At 34.1% G+C, this 18,006-nt stretch overlaps 3 protein-coding genes across 3 annotated transcripts; 2 read left to right on the top strand and 1 right to left on the bottom strand.

Annotated features, from left to right (window-relative positions):
• Nucleotides 1–318: 318 nt before the first annotated feature.
• LOC143540531 (serine/threonine-protein kinase Aurora-1-like) lies at nucleotides 319–2,396 on the bottom strand. The gene is made up of 9 exons (XM_077033563.1): nucleotides 2,321–2,396; nucleotides 1,893–2,006; nucleotides 1,621–1,767; nucleotides 1,428–1,523; nucleotides 1,246–1,341; nucleotides 1,066–1,162; nucleotides 859–976; nucleotides 679–751; nucleotides 319–591 (listed from the first exon to the last, which is right to left on the bottom strand). The coding sequence occupies exons 1-9, from the start codon at nucleotides 2,354–2,356 to the stop codon at nucleotides 490–492; spliced, it is 879 nt and encodes a 292-aa protein (XP_076889678.1). The 5' UTR covers nucleotides 2,357–2,396; the 3' UTR covers nucleotides 319–489.
• A 3,328-nt stretch (nucleotides 2,397–5,724) lies between these two features.
• Nucleotides 5,725–10,140, top strand: LOC143541611 (U-box domain-containing protein 35-like). Its single transcript, XM_077034390.1, has 8 exons — nucleotides 5,725–6,083; nucleotides 6,286–6,428; nucleotides 6,517–6,638; nucleotides 6,734–6,936; nucleotides 7,030–7,096; nucleotides 7,773–8,049; nucleotides 8,151–8,252; nucleotides 9,012–10,140. Exons 1-8 carry the CDS (start codon nucleotides 5,936–5,938, stop codon nucleotides 10,071–10,073), a joined length of 2,124 nt encoding a protein of 707 aa, XP_076890505.1. The 5' UTR covers nucleotides 5,725–5,935; the 3' UTR covers nucleotides 10,074–10,140.
• Nucleotides 10,141–14,796: 4,656 nt separating this feature from the next.
• LOC143541603 (fatty acid amide hydrolase-like) lies at nucleotides 14,797–15,554 on the top strand. Its single transcript, XM_077034387.1, has 4 exons — nucleotides 14,797–14,981; nucleotides 15,175–15,267; nucleotides 15,334–15,402; nucleotides 15,482–15,554. Exons 1-4 carry the CDS (start codon nucleotides 14,830–14,832, stop codon nucleotides 15,552–15,554), a joined length of 387 nt encoding a protein of 128 aa, XP_076890502.1. The 5' UTR covers nucleotides 14,797–14,829.
• The last annotated feature ends 2,452 nt before the right edge of the window (nucleotides 15,555–18,006 follow it).

Raw genomic sequence — 18,006 nt, 5'->3', positions numbered from 1 at the left:
GAGACTGTATATGGTTGCGATTTTGACAACGGGAGAAAAGCTCTCATCATATCAAAAGGTCTTATGTGTTATGCAGTTTTAATTTATTAAAACATTTATGAGACTCTGTAAACGAGCACAAACTAGACGAGAACAACACCCTCATTCTCACACTAGTCGTGTTTTCACCTTTTGATAAGTTGATAATGTTTGGCAATTCGAGCACGAAGCTGCACCCCCGTCCTTTTGATAATTTAAGACCATTATTAAAATGCCGTTGCTAAACACAACTCTGATGTGTTTGGTAATTCTTTTAATTCAATAAAACTTAACTTGGATCCTATGAATTGCATTGCATTATTCATACTCCTGATTTCCCCATTAACAAGCAACACAATATTCAAAACAGATACAACAAGCAAACATTGTTAAGAAGAAAATAAATATATATATAACTTGCTCCCCCTTCGGTATAGGCAGTGAATTAATTGGTAACGAACATGATGATGATTAAACCTTGTAGACACCTGATGGGTCCGCATTCTGAACTATCCATGGATGCTCGAGAAGCTTGTGTAAAGGCATTCGCTTTGAACTTTCTCTAACAAGCATCTGTGTTTTAGTTAACAAAAATTTTGTAAACATCTTCCAGATTTTAAAATTTTAAATACAAACGAGCACAAATGTGATGTGAATAACCTGACTGATTAGATCTTTGGCTGCTGATGAAACTACTGGTTTTGGAGGAAACTTCAAATCCACTAGCAAAATCCTGCAGAACAAATATTTCAGGTCAACACAACCTGTTTTGACCCGTACCAAATACAGGTTTTGACATGTAATACAACAGCCATTTCATTGTTTAACAAACTGCATTACCTTCTATATGTGTCAGAGTGTTCTTTGGCTTCAAAGGGAGGAACACCATACAGGAATTCATAGCAAAGAATACCAAGACTCCATATATCTACACTTGCATCATGTTCAGCACTCTCCACTGTAATTCAACAACAATTAGATCAGAACAAAAAACAGCTTAATGATATAACTTTAGTATATTTATATATTTATATAAGTTTGCTGTACCCATTTCTGGCGGGAGATAATCCAGGGTACCACACATGGTCTGTCTGCGACTAAATGTATGCACAGACCAACCAAAATCAGCAATCTTTAACTCACCCTGAAAGAGATATCAAGCTTGTCAAACACAAAACTGAAAATGATATATTAATAAAACATAAAAATGTGATTAACCAAGGTTACCTGTGCACCAATCAAGAGATTCTCTGGTTTAATATCTCTATGAATAACATGCTTCCCATGACAATATATCAGAGCACGCGCTAACGAAGCAACATACTATCACAAACAAGATTAATAAGATTAATATTAGTTAACCATAATTATATAAACTGACAAAACTTGAGGAAACACGAAAGACTTACAGTAGCAGCACGTCGTTCACTGAAGTGTTTGCATCTTTGCAGCTCCTTGTAGAGTTCTCCTTTGGCAGCATATTCCAAAATCAAGTAGACTCTTTTCTGTATAAATCATTAAATTGTTGTTTGTGTTTGATAGACTATATGTTTTCAGACTCTTAAAAGACAACAAAATAAACAACTAAAACAGAATGTATACCTGATCATAGAAGTAGCCATAGAGTCTGAGGATATTAGGGTGTCTAAGATGGCTTTGGATTTCGACTTCCCGGCGAAGTTGGTGTTCCACTTGGGATTGCTTAAGTTGGCTTTTGAAGAGCACCTTCAGTGCAACAATGTGGTTGCTCTGTATCAAAAAGCACAAATCTCGTTTATATGTAATACATAATTCATAACCAATTAATAAGATTAGCAAAAACAATCAATAACATAAAACAAACTAAAAATTTTCCATGATAGGTTAATACTAACCCTCTTTTCTCTAGCAATATAAACATGACCAAACTTTCCCCTTCCAAGTGGCTTCCCAATGTCGAAATCGGTAAGTGTCCACCTCTTCTTTTCAGATGCCGCCTCAGTCGAAACCTGCATTTACAAACCCTAGAAATCAATAATTACATCATAACAACCAGATCACCACATCAACTTCATAACTCAAACAGAAGGTACAAGTTTCTAATCTCCATTCTCAATCGTCCAAATTCAAATTCATTTCAATTTCATTCTCAGAAATTAGAAAAAATAACAAATACAGCCTAAGATGTAGGATACAATCGAAGTTAACATACATACACGTGAAACGCTAACGGAAATGACAAACCCTAACCTAAATCATCCGGATAATAATAATAATAAGAAATGAATTGATTGATTGAGAATGAGTGATGTATGTAATGTACCTTTTGTGGAATCGGCGTTTCTGAAGCGATTGCCATGAGAGCGAGAGAGAAAACTGGAGATGAAAGAGTAACGGGAATGGATGGGAATTGGAGGCGGAGGATCTGATCTCTCTCTCTCTCTCTCTCCTTTATTAATATTACACAACGGTCACATTTTAACGGAGGAGCGTCTTTTGAATTTGATTTATGGATGGTTTCATAATGTGTTAGCTGCCCCCTCAAGTTTTATTTTTTTTACATAGGGAGAAAAGATAACGTATAGATGGTCATTGACACATGCATGTTTATTGACAACTAGGCGTACGGCGTACCACACAAGCATCAAACTAACAATGGTTAACTCTGTTAGTCGCGGTTCATTGGAAAAAAATCACACATTTACTTAGGACTGCTTCTAGTCAAGTGTAAAGTTGAGATTATTATTTACCATTAGGGCATAGTTAGGGTTATCTAAAACTAATGCTCTAAAATAAATATATAAAAAGGTTATAAGTATTAGATATGGGAACTCATGATCAAAATTTCACATTATCATATATAGATTAATACATTTAGTAATTATATTATAATGATATCGATTAATCGGGGTCGGGCAGTCAGGGATATGACAAATCTCAAACATGTCCCAAACTCACGAAAATTTCAAAGCAAATCCCAAACTTGTCCCAAACCCTAATGGATCGGGTAGTACCCGTCCGAGTTGTGTTGATTTTGGGTTTCACTGTCATTCCTAAAGCGAACAGGCCTTGGGTGATTTTCACATTAGATAATATAAAGAAAACATATGTGATGGTGATAGGTAATTTTATTTAGCGTTAAAGATGGCAAGATAATGTGGTTCATGTGGGTTGGTAACTTAAAGAAAATGGTTCCTTGATTATTATGAAAGGTGAATTTCAAAAAGCTCTACAAAAAATAATTTAAATTAAATAACTATATATTCTATCTAACGCTTTCAGTCTCGTGAATTTGGTCTAGTGGCTAGTTGGTTATTCTTACAGTGGAGATGCATGTTCGATTCTTATTTGGATGAAGGAACAAATCAGGACTTTAATCCAGGTTCGAACTCAACAGGGGGTGATGGTTTACGAATTCTATCTGATTTTCGCACATCAAGGGAGTACGGTCTCATAAAGGTTTGAGGAGTCTATCTTAGATATAACCCGTAGTTATACACGTGAGATAATATGTCATTCTTTTAACAAAAACAAATAAATTAAAAAAATCTAACGCTTCCAAAGGCCAAATTTGGGCGGAGGCCCAGACGGACTCGCTCAGACTCAGTCGCTGCACACAAGGGTCATGCTAGCTTGAGTGAGCCTCAAATGGACACGCGCTAAGCCTAGTTGTTAGAAATCAGTGCTTGTTGCTATTTGATTTTGCAACGTTTATGTAATCAATGGATATAAATGTTTCCCTATCTTAGTAATATACTAATTGAACCACAATATGATCATATGATATTAACAGAAGTAGAATTTATATACTGCCAAGTGGATAGTCTTCAACTTAATCTAATTTGTTATTATTTGACTATAACACTTCAGTTTATTTTTTGGGAAATTTTAAACAATTACTCAATTAGTGTATGAGGATTTCAAGCTATGTTATACAGCATGTACATGTACCATTCTCCATGTCAGGTTTAAGATACAAATATTCTCTATTGTTTTATAGATATAATGAATCGGGAAGCTTTCGTGACAGGTACTATTTGATTACTTTTGTGCTTGTTTTTATTTTGTAACACGTGTGATGGCTTAAGACTTGGTAACAGAGAACCATACATTAAAGTTCCAAAAGTTTTGAACAAGGGACAACAGAATTACAGAATAAGCCATAAGGTGAGTATTGCTGTCGCATTTGAAAGAAACTATTTTATTGTCATTGCTACTTTTGTTTTTAGAAGATCATTGAGATATTAGAATTGATTGCACCATAATACCTGTTACTGCATAAATGTCTGCTTCAAAAACCTTGCTTCTTGCATAGATGATCTAAGCTTGTTTCTAGTGTAGTAATAACATACGTTTTGGTGTTTTCAGCATCAATTTAATATAATAGATACACCAAAGTTCCCAGTAAAGGTTTAAACTTTAAAAATTGAAAATTTAAGTGTCTTATGTTTTCAGTGAAAATAAAACCTAGATCAGTATACATTTTCAAATCGCCAGTCATAGTATTCATTTGATAAAAAAATAAACAAGAATTTTGTGTTTAAAGGCAATTGTGTTTTCTTCATAGCTAAAGTTGTTCATGACAAGTAGTATGATGTCAAACTTAAGTAGCTACTACATTAAGTCATCAGAGTGGTACTTTAAGCATGTGGCCATGTGCTAAACAGATTTTATTTAAAAGACCAATCGTAGTTCGGGTTGAAACGGGTCGGGTCGGCTTAACCCGAAAAAACATTTACTTTTTTCTTAAAAAACTTTACTGATACTTAATGTGTTAGATATGATTGCAGAAACCATATAATAAGTTCATAACAAATTAACAATAATAAGCTAAGATTTTTAATAAAATGATTTATCAAGTTTGTAAAAATACAACTTGGATGAGATTTGAGATTCAACACGTTTCCCTTTTAACTAAATATTTTGATTTTACTGATTTAACCCATTTGGCACAAAATAAATCACAAATCAATTATTTACTAGTAAACAGTTTGAGATTTCCACCTCCACATTCATACGAAGTTAAGAATGTGGACTCCATATTTATTTATTTTTCATTTTTTTCTACAAGTATACCTTCTTTAAGAACAAAATGCACTAGAAAAACAAGAAAAGCAAGCTAAAATCTTTTATAAAAAGAAGGTATGCCATTGCCTGTAGTAATATTCCCTGCATAAACCATTTGATTAGAAAACAATTACAAATAATTATCGTCTATTTGAAGAACTTACATGAACATAAAAAGATAAAAGAAAACATAACAAAAACAAACCTGTCAAAAGAGTTAGCGGACCCTTACAAATATTTATCTACTCTATTGATGATAATTCATGGAGAAAAAGTAAGAGAATACGACGCTTTGATGCTAGGAGTGAGCAGTTGATGGGTCGACCCATCAAAACCGCGTATTAGACAGATTTTCGGTGTTGATTGTGGAGGGGCATTATCGTCTTTTCCCTTTGTATAGTTTGTTAGTTGCCCCTTCTATAGGTCATTGTGTATGTATATGTATATATCTTTCCTTTTATGGTCTCTATATATAGACACCATTGTATTGTTTCCTAATCAAGTTTGTTATATAACATAAAACCAAGTGATCATAGGAGGTCTAAAAACAACAAATTATCATAATGCTTTATAAATAAACATGATTAACGAATTAGATTTTTGTAGGGTTATCTTTAAACAAAAACAAACATTACCCCTCAAAAGGTGGAGCTCTCTAGTGGAAGGGAATTTTTGCAGGGATGAAATCGAAAGAAGAAACAAGAAATGTAAAATTTCGAAAAAAAACAAACAAAATGTCAAAAAGAAAAAAATACACCACCTACAGGTTCAAAGAGGTGCAATTTATCCAATCAAACAAGTTTTTGCGTTGAATGCATATAAAGATTTGTGGGAATTTCATCTGTTTTTGGCGGGTATGAAATAATAAAATATGAACAATAAAACAGTTGCAGTTGCAATCGACCGAGATAAAGGAAGCCAAGGTGCATTAAAATGGACTGTCGATAATCTTGTTCGTAAGGGCCAGACCGTGTATTTGATTCATGTTAGGATCAAACAATCATTTTCTTTATCACAAAGTAATATCTCTCTCTCTCTAGACATATACATACATGCATACATATAGATTATTGGTTAATCCTACATCAGTTGGGTTTCTTTCATTTAGGGTGGGTCATTTGTTATACTATGAATTCCAATGATTAATTTTTGGTGTCAGTTTATTGTTATTATTGGGGTATGAAGATTTTTGTTATTAAGTAGTGTTTGGGGAATAATAATTTATATGTAACAGTTCTGGTTTCAAATGTTGTGCAGAACCGACTAGGAGTTCTGATTTTATTGAAGATTCATTTTTGATAGACTCCGATGCACAACTCCGAGAGTTGTTCCTCCCGTTCAGATGTTTTTGTACGAGAAAAGATGTTAGTCTTATTCACTTGCATCTTAATCTCAACCAAATGTCACAATTTATATATTATTAACCTTTTTACTTTTTGCCTCATTAAACAGATACGATCACGAGACGTGTTGCTAGAAGATACCGATGTTGTCAAAGGACTAGTCGACTTTGTCACACGTTCCATAGTAGAAGTTTTAATAATCGGAACCCCCTCCAAAGGCGGTCTTCTCAAGTATGTGCGTTCATGAATCATATGATGTTAAGTTCTTAACAACTATGAGTATTATTAATCCAAAAACTAAACACCATTATAATATTTTCAATCAGGAGATTCAAAGCAAGAGATGTTCCCGGGACAATATTAAAAACCGTACCTAGTTTCTGTACGGTTTATGTCATTTCTAAAGGAAAGATTTCCGCCACAAAAGCCGCATCACGTCGACCGCCATACGAGTCTCCACTTCGTACCCTGGGGCCACCTGAACCGAGCAGCATGCCATCCAATGCTTTGTCCGAGAAAACACTGCCAAGTACCAAACTTCTTTATATAGTTTTACGTTTTCGTTTTAAGTTGTAGTTTTTAGTTACATGATAATGTTTTCTTTAAATTTCTTGTCCATCAGTGATGCCCATGCCCAGGATGTCTATAGACTCATCTTTCCCCAGGCGTTCAACAAACTCGTCTTTCAAGTATGTGATTATGACAACTAAACATTTCATGACATATAGGGCTGTTAACGAACTGAACTAAACCGAACGAGACCTTGTTCATGTTGTCCGTTAAGCATTTATTGAACAAATTTACAAACAGGTTCATGAACAAAAACCGAATGGAATTTCTTGTTCGTGTTCATTTTTGTTCGTTTGTTAATTTTATAGACGAACAAACGAACACAAATAATCTGATAAATAAGTTAAGATAATAAACTAATAAAAATATAGAAATAGAAAGTTTAAATATTAGGAATTTAGGATATCAAACTAAATATGAAGAATATAAAATATAGAACTTTAAATGACTGGATATAAACAAACAAACAAACATTAATGAACGTAAACAAAAATAAATGAACGAACAAACGACACATTACAAAATGTTCATGAACACAATTGAATGAACGCGACCTCTGCTCATGATCAACCAAATGGAATTTCTTGTTCATGTTTGTTCATCTATTAAACGAATGAACATGAACGAACTCCCTGCTGAACACTTCAGGAAATGTTTGCTGAACATTCGGTTCGTTTACAACCCTTATTTCATGCATATATTTGTAGAAAGATTAATAGACTGTTTAGTAGAGGTGACAAAATGGTGGGTCAAATGGACCTGTTTGAATCGTTTTCTTTTTAGCTAATCATATATTATTGAAAACAGGTCGCCTTTCACTAGTAGGAGACGCCCAAACGGTAAATCTTACGGAGAACTACCCCCACCGGAGTCCGACATATCTTTTGTGAGCTCGGGTCGAATGAGTGTAGACAATGTATTACCTCCATTTGAAAGTGAACTATCGCCCGTAAACTCACGAATGAGTTACTCGGAACTCGATAACCAAGGTTTTGACAGCTCGTATCAGGGCCGAAGATCGGTTGATGTCATGTTTTCCACGTTCGACAGTCCTCCCAGATCATCAAGCGCGGTACTAATTCGTTCTTGATATTGTGTTAAACATGTTTGTTTGTTTCTTGTTCACAGGTTTAAATTACACTCCTTATATAATTAATCTTATGGTGGTTTCAGGAAGATGTTGAGGCGGAAATGAGAAGGCTAAAACTTGAACTCTCAAGAACCATGGAAATGTACAGTACAGCATGTAGAGAAGCCCTAACCGCAAGACAAAAGGTAACTAACTAACTAACTAACTAACTAACTAACTAAGTTTCTGTTAGTTTGACTTTTACCTCAAAAGCAGGGGTGTTCTTCGGGTTAGTTTTTCGGGTTTCGGTTTTTTCGGGCCAGGTTATTTGGTTTTCAAAGTTAAAATTCTAGACCCGAAACCCAACCCAAATCTCTCACAGTTTTTTTTGAGTTTGGATAGTTCGGGTTCGGGTTTTTTTGGGTTGGGTTAATCGGGTTTCGAGTATCCTAAAAAACAAACAAAGATTAAAAAAACTACAACACTAAAACAAAAGCTAACATGTTCTTTTCACTCGTAACATAAATAACCAATAACAAAACAAAATAACATGGTAAAAGGATTTAAAAAAGAGTAAAATTTTACAAAGTCTAACTATAATAAATAAAACTAATATAATCGTCTTCGATATGGCATGATTAGGGTATTCGATTATGCTTGCTTTTATTCATAAATCGAAAATATTAATAAACAATAAACAGTCTATCCATAATAGGTGGAATGACAACATTCGATATATGCCTATTTTTTTTGGTTTTAAAACTAAAAGTTCATTCGAGTTTTTCGGGTTGACCCGGAACCAATAATTTGGACCCAATAACCAACCCAAATTACTTCGGTTCTGGTTTGTCTTTTCTTGGGTTCGGGTTTTTTGGGTTGGGTTAGTTCGGGGTCAGGTGCGGATTTTTTCGAGTTGGGTTTCGGGTAAAAGTGACAGAAAAAGTAACTAACTTATTCATGTCCAGGCTATGGAACTACAAAAATGGAAGCTAGCGGAAGAACAAAAGGCAGAAGATTTACGTGTAGCCGAAGAATCTGAAAATGAAAACACAAAATCAACCGAGACCCAAAGAAAAGCCAACGCAGAGACGTCTTTCTCGCTATACGATTCCCGGTACAGACGATACACAATTGAAGAAATCGAAGAAGCAACCGAGTACTTCTCGACCGAGTGTAGAATCGGGGAAGGTGGTTATGGCCCGGTTTACAAATGTCATTTAGACCACACACGGGTTGCGGTTAAAGTCCTTCGGCCCGATGCAGCCGAAGGGAAAGCACAGTTTCAACAAGAAGTTGAAGTTTTATGTTGCATACGACATCCTCACATGGTTCTTCTTTTAGGAGCGTGTCCCGAATACGGGTGTTTAGTATACGAGTACATGCAAAACGGAAGCTTAGAAGACTGTCTTTTTAGGAAAAACAAAATCCCGCCACTTTCGTGGCAGCATCGGTTCAGAATCGCAGCTGAAATATGTAGTGGTCTTCTTTTTCTTCATCAGACAAAGCCCGACCCGATCGTGCACCGTGACCTCAAACCGGCTAACATTTTGCTTGACCGGAACTTTGTTAGTAAAATATCCGATGTTGGGTTAGCAAGACTGTTGCCACCCTCGGTTCAAGACTCAGTGACTCAGTCCCTAATGACGTCTGCAGCCGGGACGTTTTGTTATATAGATCCCGAGTACCAGCAGACAGGAATGTTGGGTGTGAAATCAGATGTTTATTCATTAGGGGTTATGTTTTTGCAGTTGATTACGGCTAAACCGCCAATGGGTTTGACTCACATTGTTGACCAGGCTATAAAGGATGGGACTTTTGCTGAGTTGTTGGACCCGGGGGTGCCTGATTGGCCCGTTGACGAGGCATTGTGCTTTGCTAAGCTGTCTCTTCTTTGTACTGAGTTGAGACAGAAAGACCGGCCCGATCTCGGGAAAGAAGTTATGCCTGAACTTGAGAGATTGAGATCACTTGCTGATGAAAGTATGCAGTATTCTGTGTTTGCTTCATCTCCTTCATCGGCCAACTAAGGTCAACTGTCTTGAGCAAGTTGGCATATTCTGTATATGTGGCATTAGATTTGTTAAAATCTGTATATTTTGGCCCAAAATTGTAGTGCAAATCAGGATAAATTTATGCACATTTTGGTATTGAAAGTAGGAGGGCATTTAGGTGATTATATGCATCTTAAAGATGAGTAAAATCTTGCCAAATCTTTTGAATTTGATCTTGTAGATATACAAACAACTTATCTAACTTGCTTTTAGTATATATGCTTATGATTGTGTTTTTATTGATGTAATTTCTTGAGTATTTTTTTCTATCATGTATAATTTTCTTTGATTAGTATACCTATGAACATCTTGGTATTGGTGGGAACTATATAAACATACTAATTATGATGCAATCATTGATTTATGGAACATTTATTTAACATCCTACTTTTGATTATAATAATAAAATAAATGTCGTTTATTTTATATTGTGTCGTTATCAGTTTAGTTAACAAATTGTACACGGTTGGGCTTGGACTTTAGAAGATGGAAAATAAGAAATGGAATGGGCCTTAGGTCTATGGGCTTAAGGGAGTATAAATACTCTTAAACCCTAAACCTTCCCATGTTTATCCATTCTCTACACCATAGCCTACACAATGGAAAACACACACAAACACTATCCTATAACCCGAGCCGAGATTCGAAGGTGGAAACCCGATCCCGTTGGTGCTAGATCGTCGTGAAGAACCAAAACAACGTCAAGGCTTAACCGTGCCCGTAGTTCGACTCGTTTAAGATACGTTTATAATTAGAAATCGTTCGTTTAGGTTCGGGTTGGCTTGGGAAATCACATATCTGTTATTGTATGTTGAAAACGAATCAGACACAACAAGTAATACTGAAATCCATTAACGTTTGATATGTTAATCGATAACCTAAAAGAATCCGTAACCTATATGCCTAAGTTGCACCCTTTAAACACGAGTATTTGGACGAACTACGGGTTAGGGTTTGTGGGCGCTGTAATTCCGAATCCGTTGATACCAAAATCGTGTTATTTGGTTAAGAAACGAAGGTTTAATCGCATATCTAAGGTCTGTTGACTGTTATTGTTCTTGACGATTTTGACTTAGACTCTTGAGTCAAAGTCTGGATAAGTATATAGGCTAATTCGTCAAGGTTGGATAAGACGGAGCCAATTCGTTACGCTAACATAACGAATCAGGTGATTCGCAATTCGTTGTGATTACAACAGCGAACTAGGTCATTCGCTACTGGTCAATTCGTTATAATAAGATAGCGAACCAAACAGCGGATCAGGAGATTCGTTAATGACCAATTCGTTATATTTAGATAACGAATCAGTTGATTCGTTACTCCTCATTCGTTATGTTAAGCTAACGAACTAGAAGGACGAATCAACTAACGAATCAGGCATGTAAGGTGATGAATCAGTAACGAATTAGTCTTAATTCGTTATAGTGAATGAGATAGCGAATTAGAAAAATAAATTAAAATCCTAATGAAAAATGTGTTAAGACAGTTAATGAAAATAAAATTTTTCCAAGCTGACCTGGCAGCTTAACCCTAGCCAGGGGGCTGCCCCCGGACCCCCGTTCGTCGTGGGTTATATAAATATAGAAATACGATATGAGTAGTAATAGTTAATTGATACATGTAAATATTATACAGTTAGCCGTGCACAGCTCAAGAAGGGAATAACTATTAATGGTGAACGTAACCGCATTCAGGTGAGTTTCTAGCCCCATTTCCTTGTCATGTTTTTGGGGGCTGTGTGCATACTCGATGTGATAGTTAATACACTTACCTTAAATGATAAGTGTATGCCATGTATGATTTATATGTTATTTATGTCTATCTTGAATGTGATCGAAAGCTTGTCGGTACGTGAACGATCTTCGGATATTGCATGTATTGACAAGGGAGGTATGTATATGATAGATGGGTGTGTATGATAGATGCATGTATGAACGTGTATGAAAGAGTAAAGAATGTTATGTATGTTACGAGTACGTAATGACAGAATGTAGGAAGATGAAGAAGTAAGGGATTAGACCCTAATAATATCTGAGATAGAGAATAAATGGATCAGACCCTAATAATATATGAGATAGAGAAGTAAAGAGGGATCAGACCCTAATAATATCTGAGATAGAGAAGTAAAGAGGGATCAGACCCTAATAATATATGAGATAGACAAAGGAAAGAGGGATCAGACCCTAATAATATATGAGATAGAAAAGGAAGGGATCGGACTCTAATAATATATGAGACAGAATAGACAGTAAATATATAGTATGAAAGTAATAAAGTATGTATGTATGTATGTATGTATGGATGTATGTATGTATATATGAAGTTATGTAATGAAAGTAAAATAGTAACGTAATTATTATGTGTCTTCGGATGCATAATGGAAGGTAAGTGTACGTATTGTATGTTATGTGATTAACTAGAACTCACTCAGCGTAGCTGACTTTTAGTATGCACGCAAGTGAGTAGAATGAGGCAGCTGGCTTGAACGGGGACACATGGCGGTAGAATAAAGAAGTTGGGATCTGAAGATCTATTTGTCATGTTTTGAACTAAAAGTCATATCTAAGTTATGTTTTAAAGACAAGTTATGAATGTTTGTAATGGCTATTGATGTTTTATGTTATTCCGCGAAAGTTTTAATTAACTCTGATATTTAAAACTGTGTTTATGAGTAAATCCAACATCAAAGTAGGGCTACCGGTAACGAGGCCTTACACTTTAATTTTGATAAGATAAAACATATAAACATTTTCTTAGCATATTGTATGTTAGAATCCAATCACTCATGTGGTTACATGTTTACTTTTAGAGCATTTTCAATACACTCTTTCAAATGTGTCACGTCGACGTGACATGACACGTTTGAAAGGAGGTGCTAGAAATTATCATTTACAAAAGAATGATAATAGAAATTAGTCAAGTAAATTAAGTAAACGTGTAAAAGTAGATGTTCAACCAAAAAAATAATGTATATCTCAATGCTAAATGCATAATATTACCACTAGAAATAGTAAGAAAATGATGCAAGTCATATTAATCAAATTGTCGACTTGTATTTGGATCAATGGGAAGGTTGAAAAAAAGGCGAATAAAAGGGTTATAACTAAATAAATAAACAACTTATTTAGTCAAGCTAGTCTAGAGTATTGGTCGAAATTTATATTTCAGTTTTAATCTTTGTCATTTATGACCCAGATAATATGACTATTTTGACGGAATTTAATGTGTAGGCTAATCTATACTACTAAATAAATAAACCTTTCTTTATGCCACATGTCATTCATTTAACCCATCATCGGTCTCCCATTCCCGCTTCTCACCAATATCCATTTACAAACCCATTTCCTATAACAGGCCCGATTCAATCTGAACGCCTTCTTTCATACAAACCCTAAATCATCCTCCAGCTTAATTACTTTGTCTCCGGTGTTGCAGCTGCACCCGCCACCGCCACCCCTTTTTTCTCACCGGATTTTACACTGGTCCGATTCATCTGTTAAATCATTCTTCAGCTACCTTCGTCTCCGATGTTGCAGCCGCAACCGCCACTGCCACCCCCTTTTTCTCACCTGATTCCACCACTGGTCCCGCCGACAACCCTTTTGGTACACCAGTCTTTGGACCTCAGGCTGGTATGTTATAGTCCTTGCTTTCTCATATGATTCGGTGTTCGTTAATTATTTATATAAACCCTAAATCGATTTCAGTATGTATTTAGGCATGAATTGATTAACAAGCAACATCTCACCATTGTTTATTCTTCGATTTCATAATGTATGAAATTACGTTCGATATGTGCCTTTTATCTTTATTTTTGTTTTGATATAAACTCTAAATCGTGTTCCTTATTCTTTTTAGGGTCGATTATTTATTTGTTGTTTTAACCAAATGTTCTTCAATTTTGTGAATTTCGATGATTATGTTTATTATTATTGCATAGATGTTATATCATTTTGATTAACAGGTGAAAACCAAGGAGCATCGACTAATACAAGAACAGCTCAACCAAAAGGTACAATTTTAAACGTCCATTGCAGATTTCTGTTGCCTTTTGATATTCTTTGTTTTCTGATGTATCAATATTTTTGATTTTTGCAAGATAATTGAATGTGAAGCGCTAAAAAAACCATTGCATCCTTAAAACAACTTCTTTCATATGCAAATTGTGAACCTCAAACCGAGGAAGAGTTTGCAAAGCCCGAAGAAACAAAGGAACTTTTGCCTCAGCAAGCTCAGGTTTGTTAATCTTTTCATATGTCAGCACTTCTTTTAGAGGTTCCATCTTCTTTAAATTTTTAAAAATTAGTTAATATATATAAAAGGATTATTAAAGTCATATATTATAATTAATAAACTACAAAAAATGAAAAACAAGTTCAAATCTTTCTTCTTCTCGATCCAGCACTAGAAGATTCGTTACGTCTTATCATCATAATCCATGCCTCGCCGATTGCTACAGCGACTAAGGTATAGTTCTTAATTGCTCCGGCGTGTCCTCAAATAATCCATGCCTCGCCGATTACTGTGTTAAGATATATAATTGAGTTGAAACGGACACAGTTTTATACTTTTACCTAATAAGGTCTTAAAGAGTACTAAATATGTCTATGTGTACCACTCTTTCAGTGGTTTGATGATGTAAACTCGCCTGACGTATCTGGTGTATGTGGACAAGTTCTTACTTCATTATCAGAGATGCATGGGTGTGAAGTAAGTCTATATATCTACTTAAATGTTACTTCTTCTAGCTTGCAATAATTTGCTTTCTCTGTGGTCCAAGATAGTAGAGATTACTATACCAGAGCTTCAAAAGATGCGCATAGCACATATCGTTTCATATGGTAGTGAAGCCCTGTGCTCATTAATGCCTCGATTCCTAGAAAGGTATGTGTGTTTTGTTATGTATAATTACAAACATGTTAATCACAACTTTATTAGAATCGTTTTGAGTTTAATGAGAAATATAATTTTTAATGTTACTATAGTAGTCTTAATTTACAAGTAAAACGATTTCAGAATTCTATAAACATTAAAAATGGACTTTTGGTGAATGACAGGTTGTTTGTTTTTCATGCAGGAACTTTCAGAAACTTGCATTTGATAGTCGTATAAATTTGGCAGTTATTCAGTCATTCACAGGCTCAGACTATGTTGCTGCCCAACGTCTTAGGTAAAAAAAAATTCTTTATTATGATTTCTATAGCTAAAGAAATAATTATAATTTAATATGCTACAGACGGAGATTAATGTATTACCACATGGAAATCTTCAAGAAGGTGGACATTATTGTGACCCCTTCAACAGGGTATGATAAGCTCAGCAGCTACTATATGTATGTATGTATATGTTGATTGTTTTCATGATCTAATTGTGTTATTGTCCAGCATGACTGCACCTAAGATTCACCCGAGTGCACTTGCTTGTGGTGAATCGGATCTGGAGGTTACAGTTGCATAGTTAACTTAAGAAAAGATGTATCTGTTATTTATACAAACAAAATGGAATGTGAGTTTAATTATTATTATATGTGTGTGTTGTTCAGCTAGCCTAATGAAATATGGATTGACAGCAAATGTTCTTGGATTCCCGGCCATTTCTGTCCCTGTAAGTGTGTATGTAAATGATAAACGTAACCACTCCTCATGTCTTATGTTGTTGTCTGCGTCCGCCTAGGTTGGTTATGATAAGCAGGGACTTTCAACAGGGCTACAACTAATAGGACGGCCTTGGTGTGAAGCAACGATTTTGAGTTTGGCTGCTGTTATAGAGGTAAAAGTTGACCTTTGTACTTTCAACTATATTAAGTAAAATCATTGTGGACTTGTCTAAATTTAAAGATAATCATATTAATTAAAGCTGGAAACTATATAATGTATTTGACCTTAAAAGTCAAAGAGAAGACTAAACACGAAGACCGTTGACTATTTGCATTTACGTTTGCAGCAACAATGGAATGAACCTAAGAGGAAGCCTGTAATATATTTTAATGTTACAAATACAAAGGGTAAATGAGAACAAGTTTAAGACTATTGATGAGTGCTCAAGGGTTACTTGATTCTAAACCATGACTTTTGTTAACTTCATGTTTTTTTTGACAATTTGCTTTAATTATGGAATTTTATTTTAAGTATATATTTACAAGTCCAATTTGCTTTAATATATATTATTTTAAGTATATATTTTAAGTATATATTATTTAGTTTTTAATATATTGTACTAGCTATTAATATTAAGTTTTTATAAACAATGAATTTTCAAATTGATTTAGATAAAATAATTAATTTCAAATTTCAAAAAAAGAAATTTTCACTTTATGTTTGGTTCTCAATGAAGATTAATAAAAGACAATGCCGATTGCTTTAGATAATTTGTTTGTTTATGAGACAATATGTTTTAACATATGGCCAGTTATGTGTTCTATTATATATAGTTGAAACAAAAATAACGTGAAACTAACAATTTTAATATGAATGATAAAGTTACAAATATTGTATACAAAAAAATATTTAGAGATTTATGAATTTGCAATTTTTTATTTCCATACTGTGTATTGTGTAATTTATTCAATTATATATTATATTTTTTTATATGTTGAACATATTTTTTATATTTTACATTGTGTTATTATTTAAATAAATTTATTTATTTTAACCCGTGTTCTACACGGGTACCTAACCTAGTGGTATAATATATAAGGACTCATATGTAACAGTCATGACAACTTTTGACTTTACAATTTCTCTCATACAAGCTTTACTTAATCGTTTGCTTAAACATAACTTGTTTTATTGATTCCGTTGTACATAAAAAAAAATAGTAACTAATTTTATTCTTTAACTATCGACGCAGTTTGAATACAAATATTTGCACACCAACATGTCACGTGTGGGCTAGGTCATTATTAATTCATTATACCGTGTAGGCAAGTAAACAACTTTGTTTAATAAAGTGATTTAAAATTTTAGTTATTAAATATTAATACAAAAAGTTATAAGTTACATCACAATCATACTTTAACTTTGTACAAATGAGGTATATAGAATATAGAAAAAGGAATACATGTCTCTCGAAAATGGCATATTACGAACAACATGCGTGTACGTGTTTGTGTATATCATTTTCTTAAATGCCGTATATAACTATATTAAATATGAATAATGCTTTTGAGTCAATCTTAATTTTAAACATCCTACACATAATATCCTAGAAAATACTAATACGAATAAAACATAAATTTAAAATTTATATAATAATACAAAAAACAAATCATGACAAAATAACACTGAATTATTTAATTAACAAAATAACATTGATATTATGTATAAGGTGGTTTGAGACTTTGAGAGTGAAATAAGATATCAATTATTCAATCCTTATATTTATATTGTATACAATATTTAGTTGTCAAAGTAATAAAAAGGTCTAACTATGTTAATTAATAATTAGTCTACCATTAATTAACTAATCACTATATGTGCTCTAACTAAAAGGTTATTTTAATTTCAAAAACCAAAAAGATTTAACTAATAACTCTATTCAAAGTGTGTAAATATTTATTGGACAATTGGCCATTTGCTTCTTTGACCCTTTTAGCCAAAGATTGTTCGGATCACATACTGCTTTTACTCTCTTTGGTAGCGAGAGATTTTGGGCATATTTCGATCCGATTTTATAACTCTTGGCTTGATCTAGACGGTTTTGTGGAGTTTATGTGGGCAGAGTCTAATATGTTATTTTGGTCCTATAGACTTGGCTATGACCACTAAACTAAAGTGGCTAAAGTCCCGTGTTAGATAGTGGTTGAAGCGGGTTCGCATCGGTCAAGAAGGGGAATACGAGGATAATAAGGAGGCTATTTGTTTGTTTGAGTCGGTTGGGGAGAGAAAGTCGTTGAATGAAGTATAATTGG

Source organism: Bidens hawaiensis, unplaced genomic scaffold (assembly GCF_021521415.1).
Source record: "Bidens hawaiensis isolate Kalapana, Puna unplaced genomic scaffold, B.hawaiensis_p1.1 tig00000820_1, whole genome shotgun sequence".
Taxonomy (NCBI): domain Eukaryota; kingdom Viridiplantae; phylum Streptophyta; class Magnoliopsida; order Asterales; family Asteraceae; genus Bidens; species Bidens hawaiensis.
This window is presented reverse-complemented; position numbering and strand designations above follow the sequence as displayed.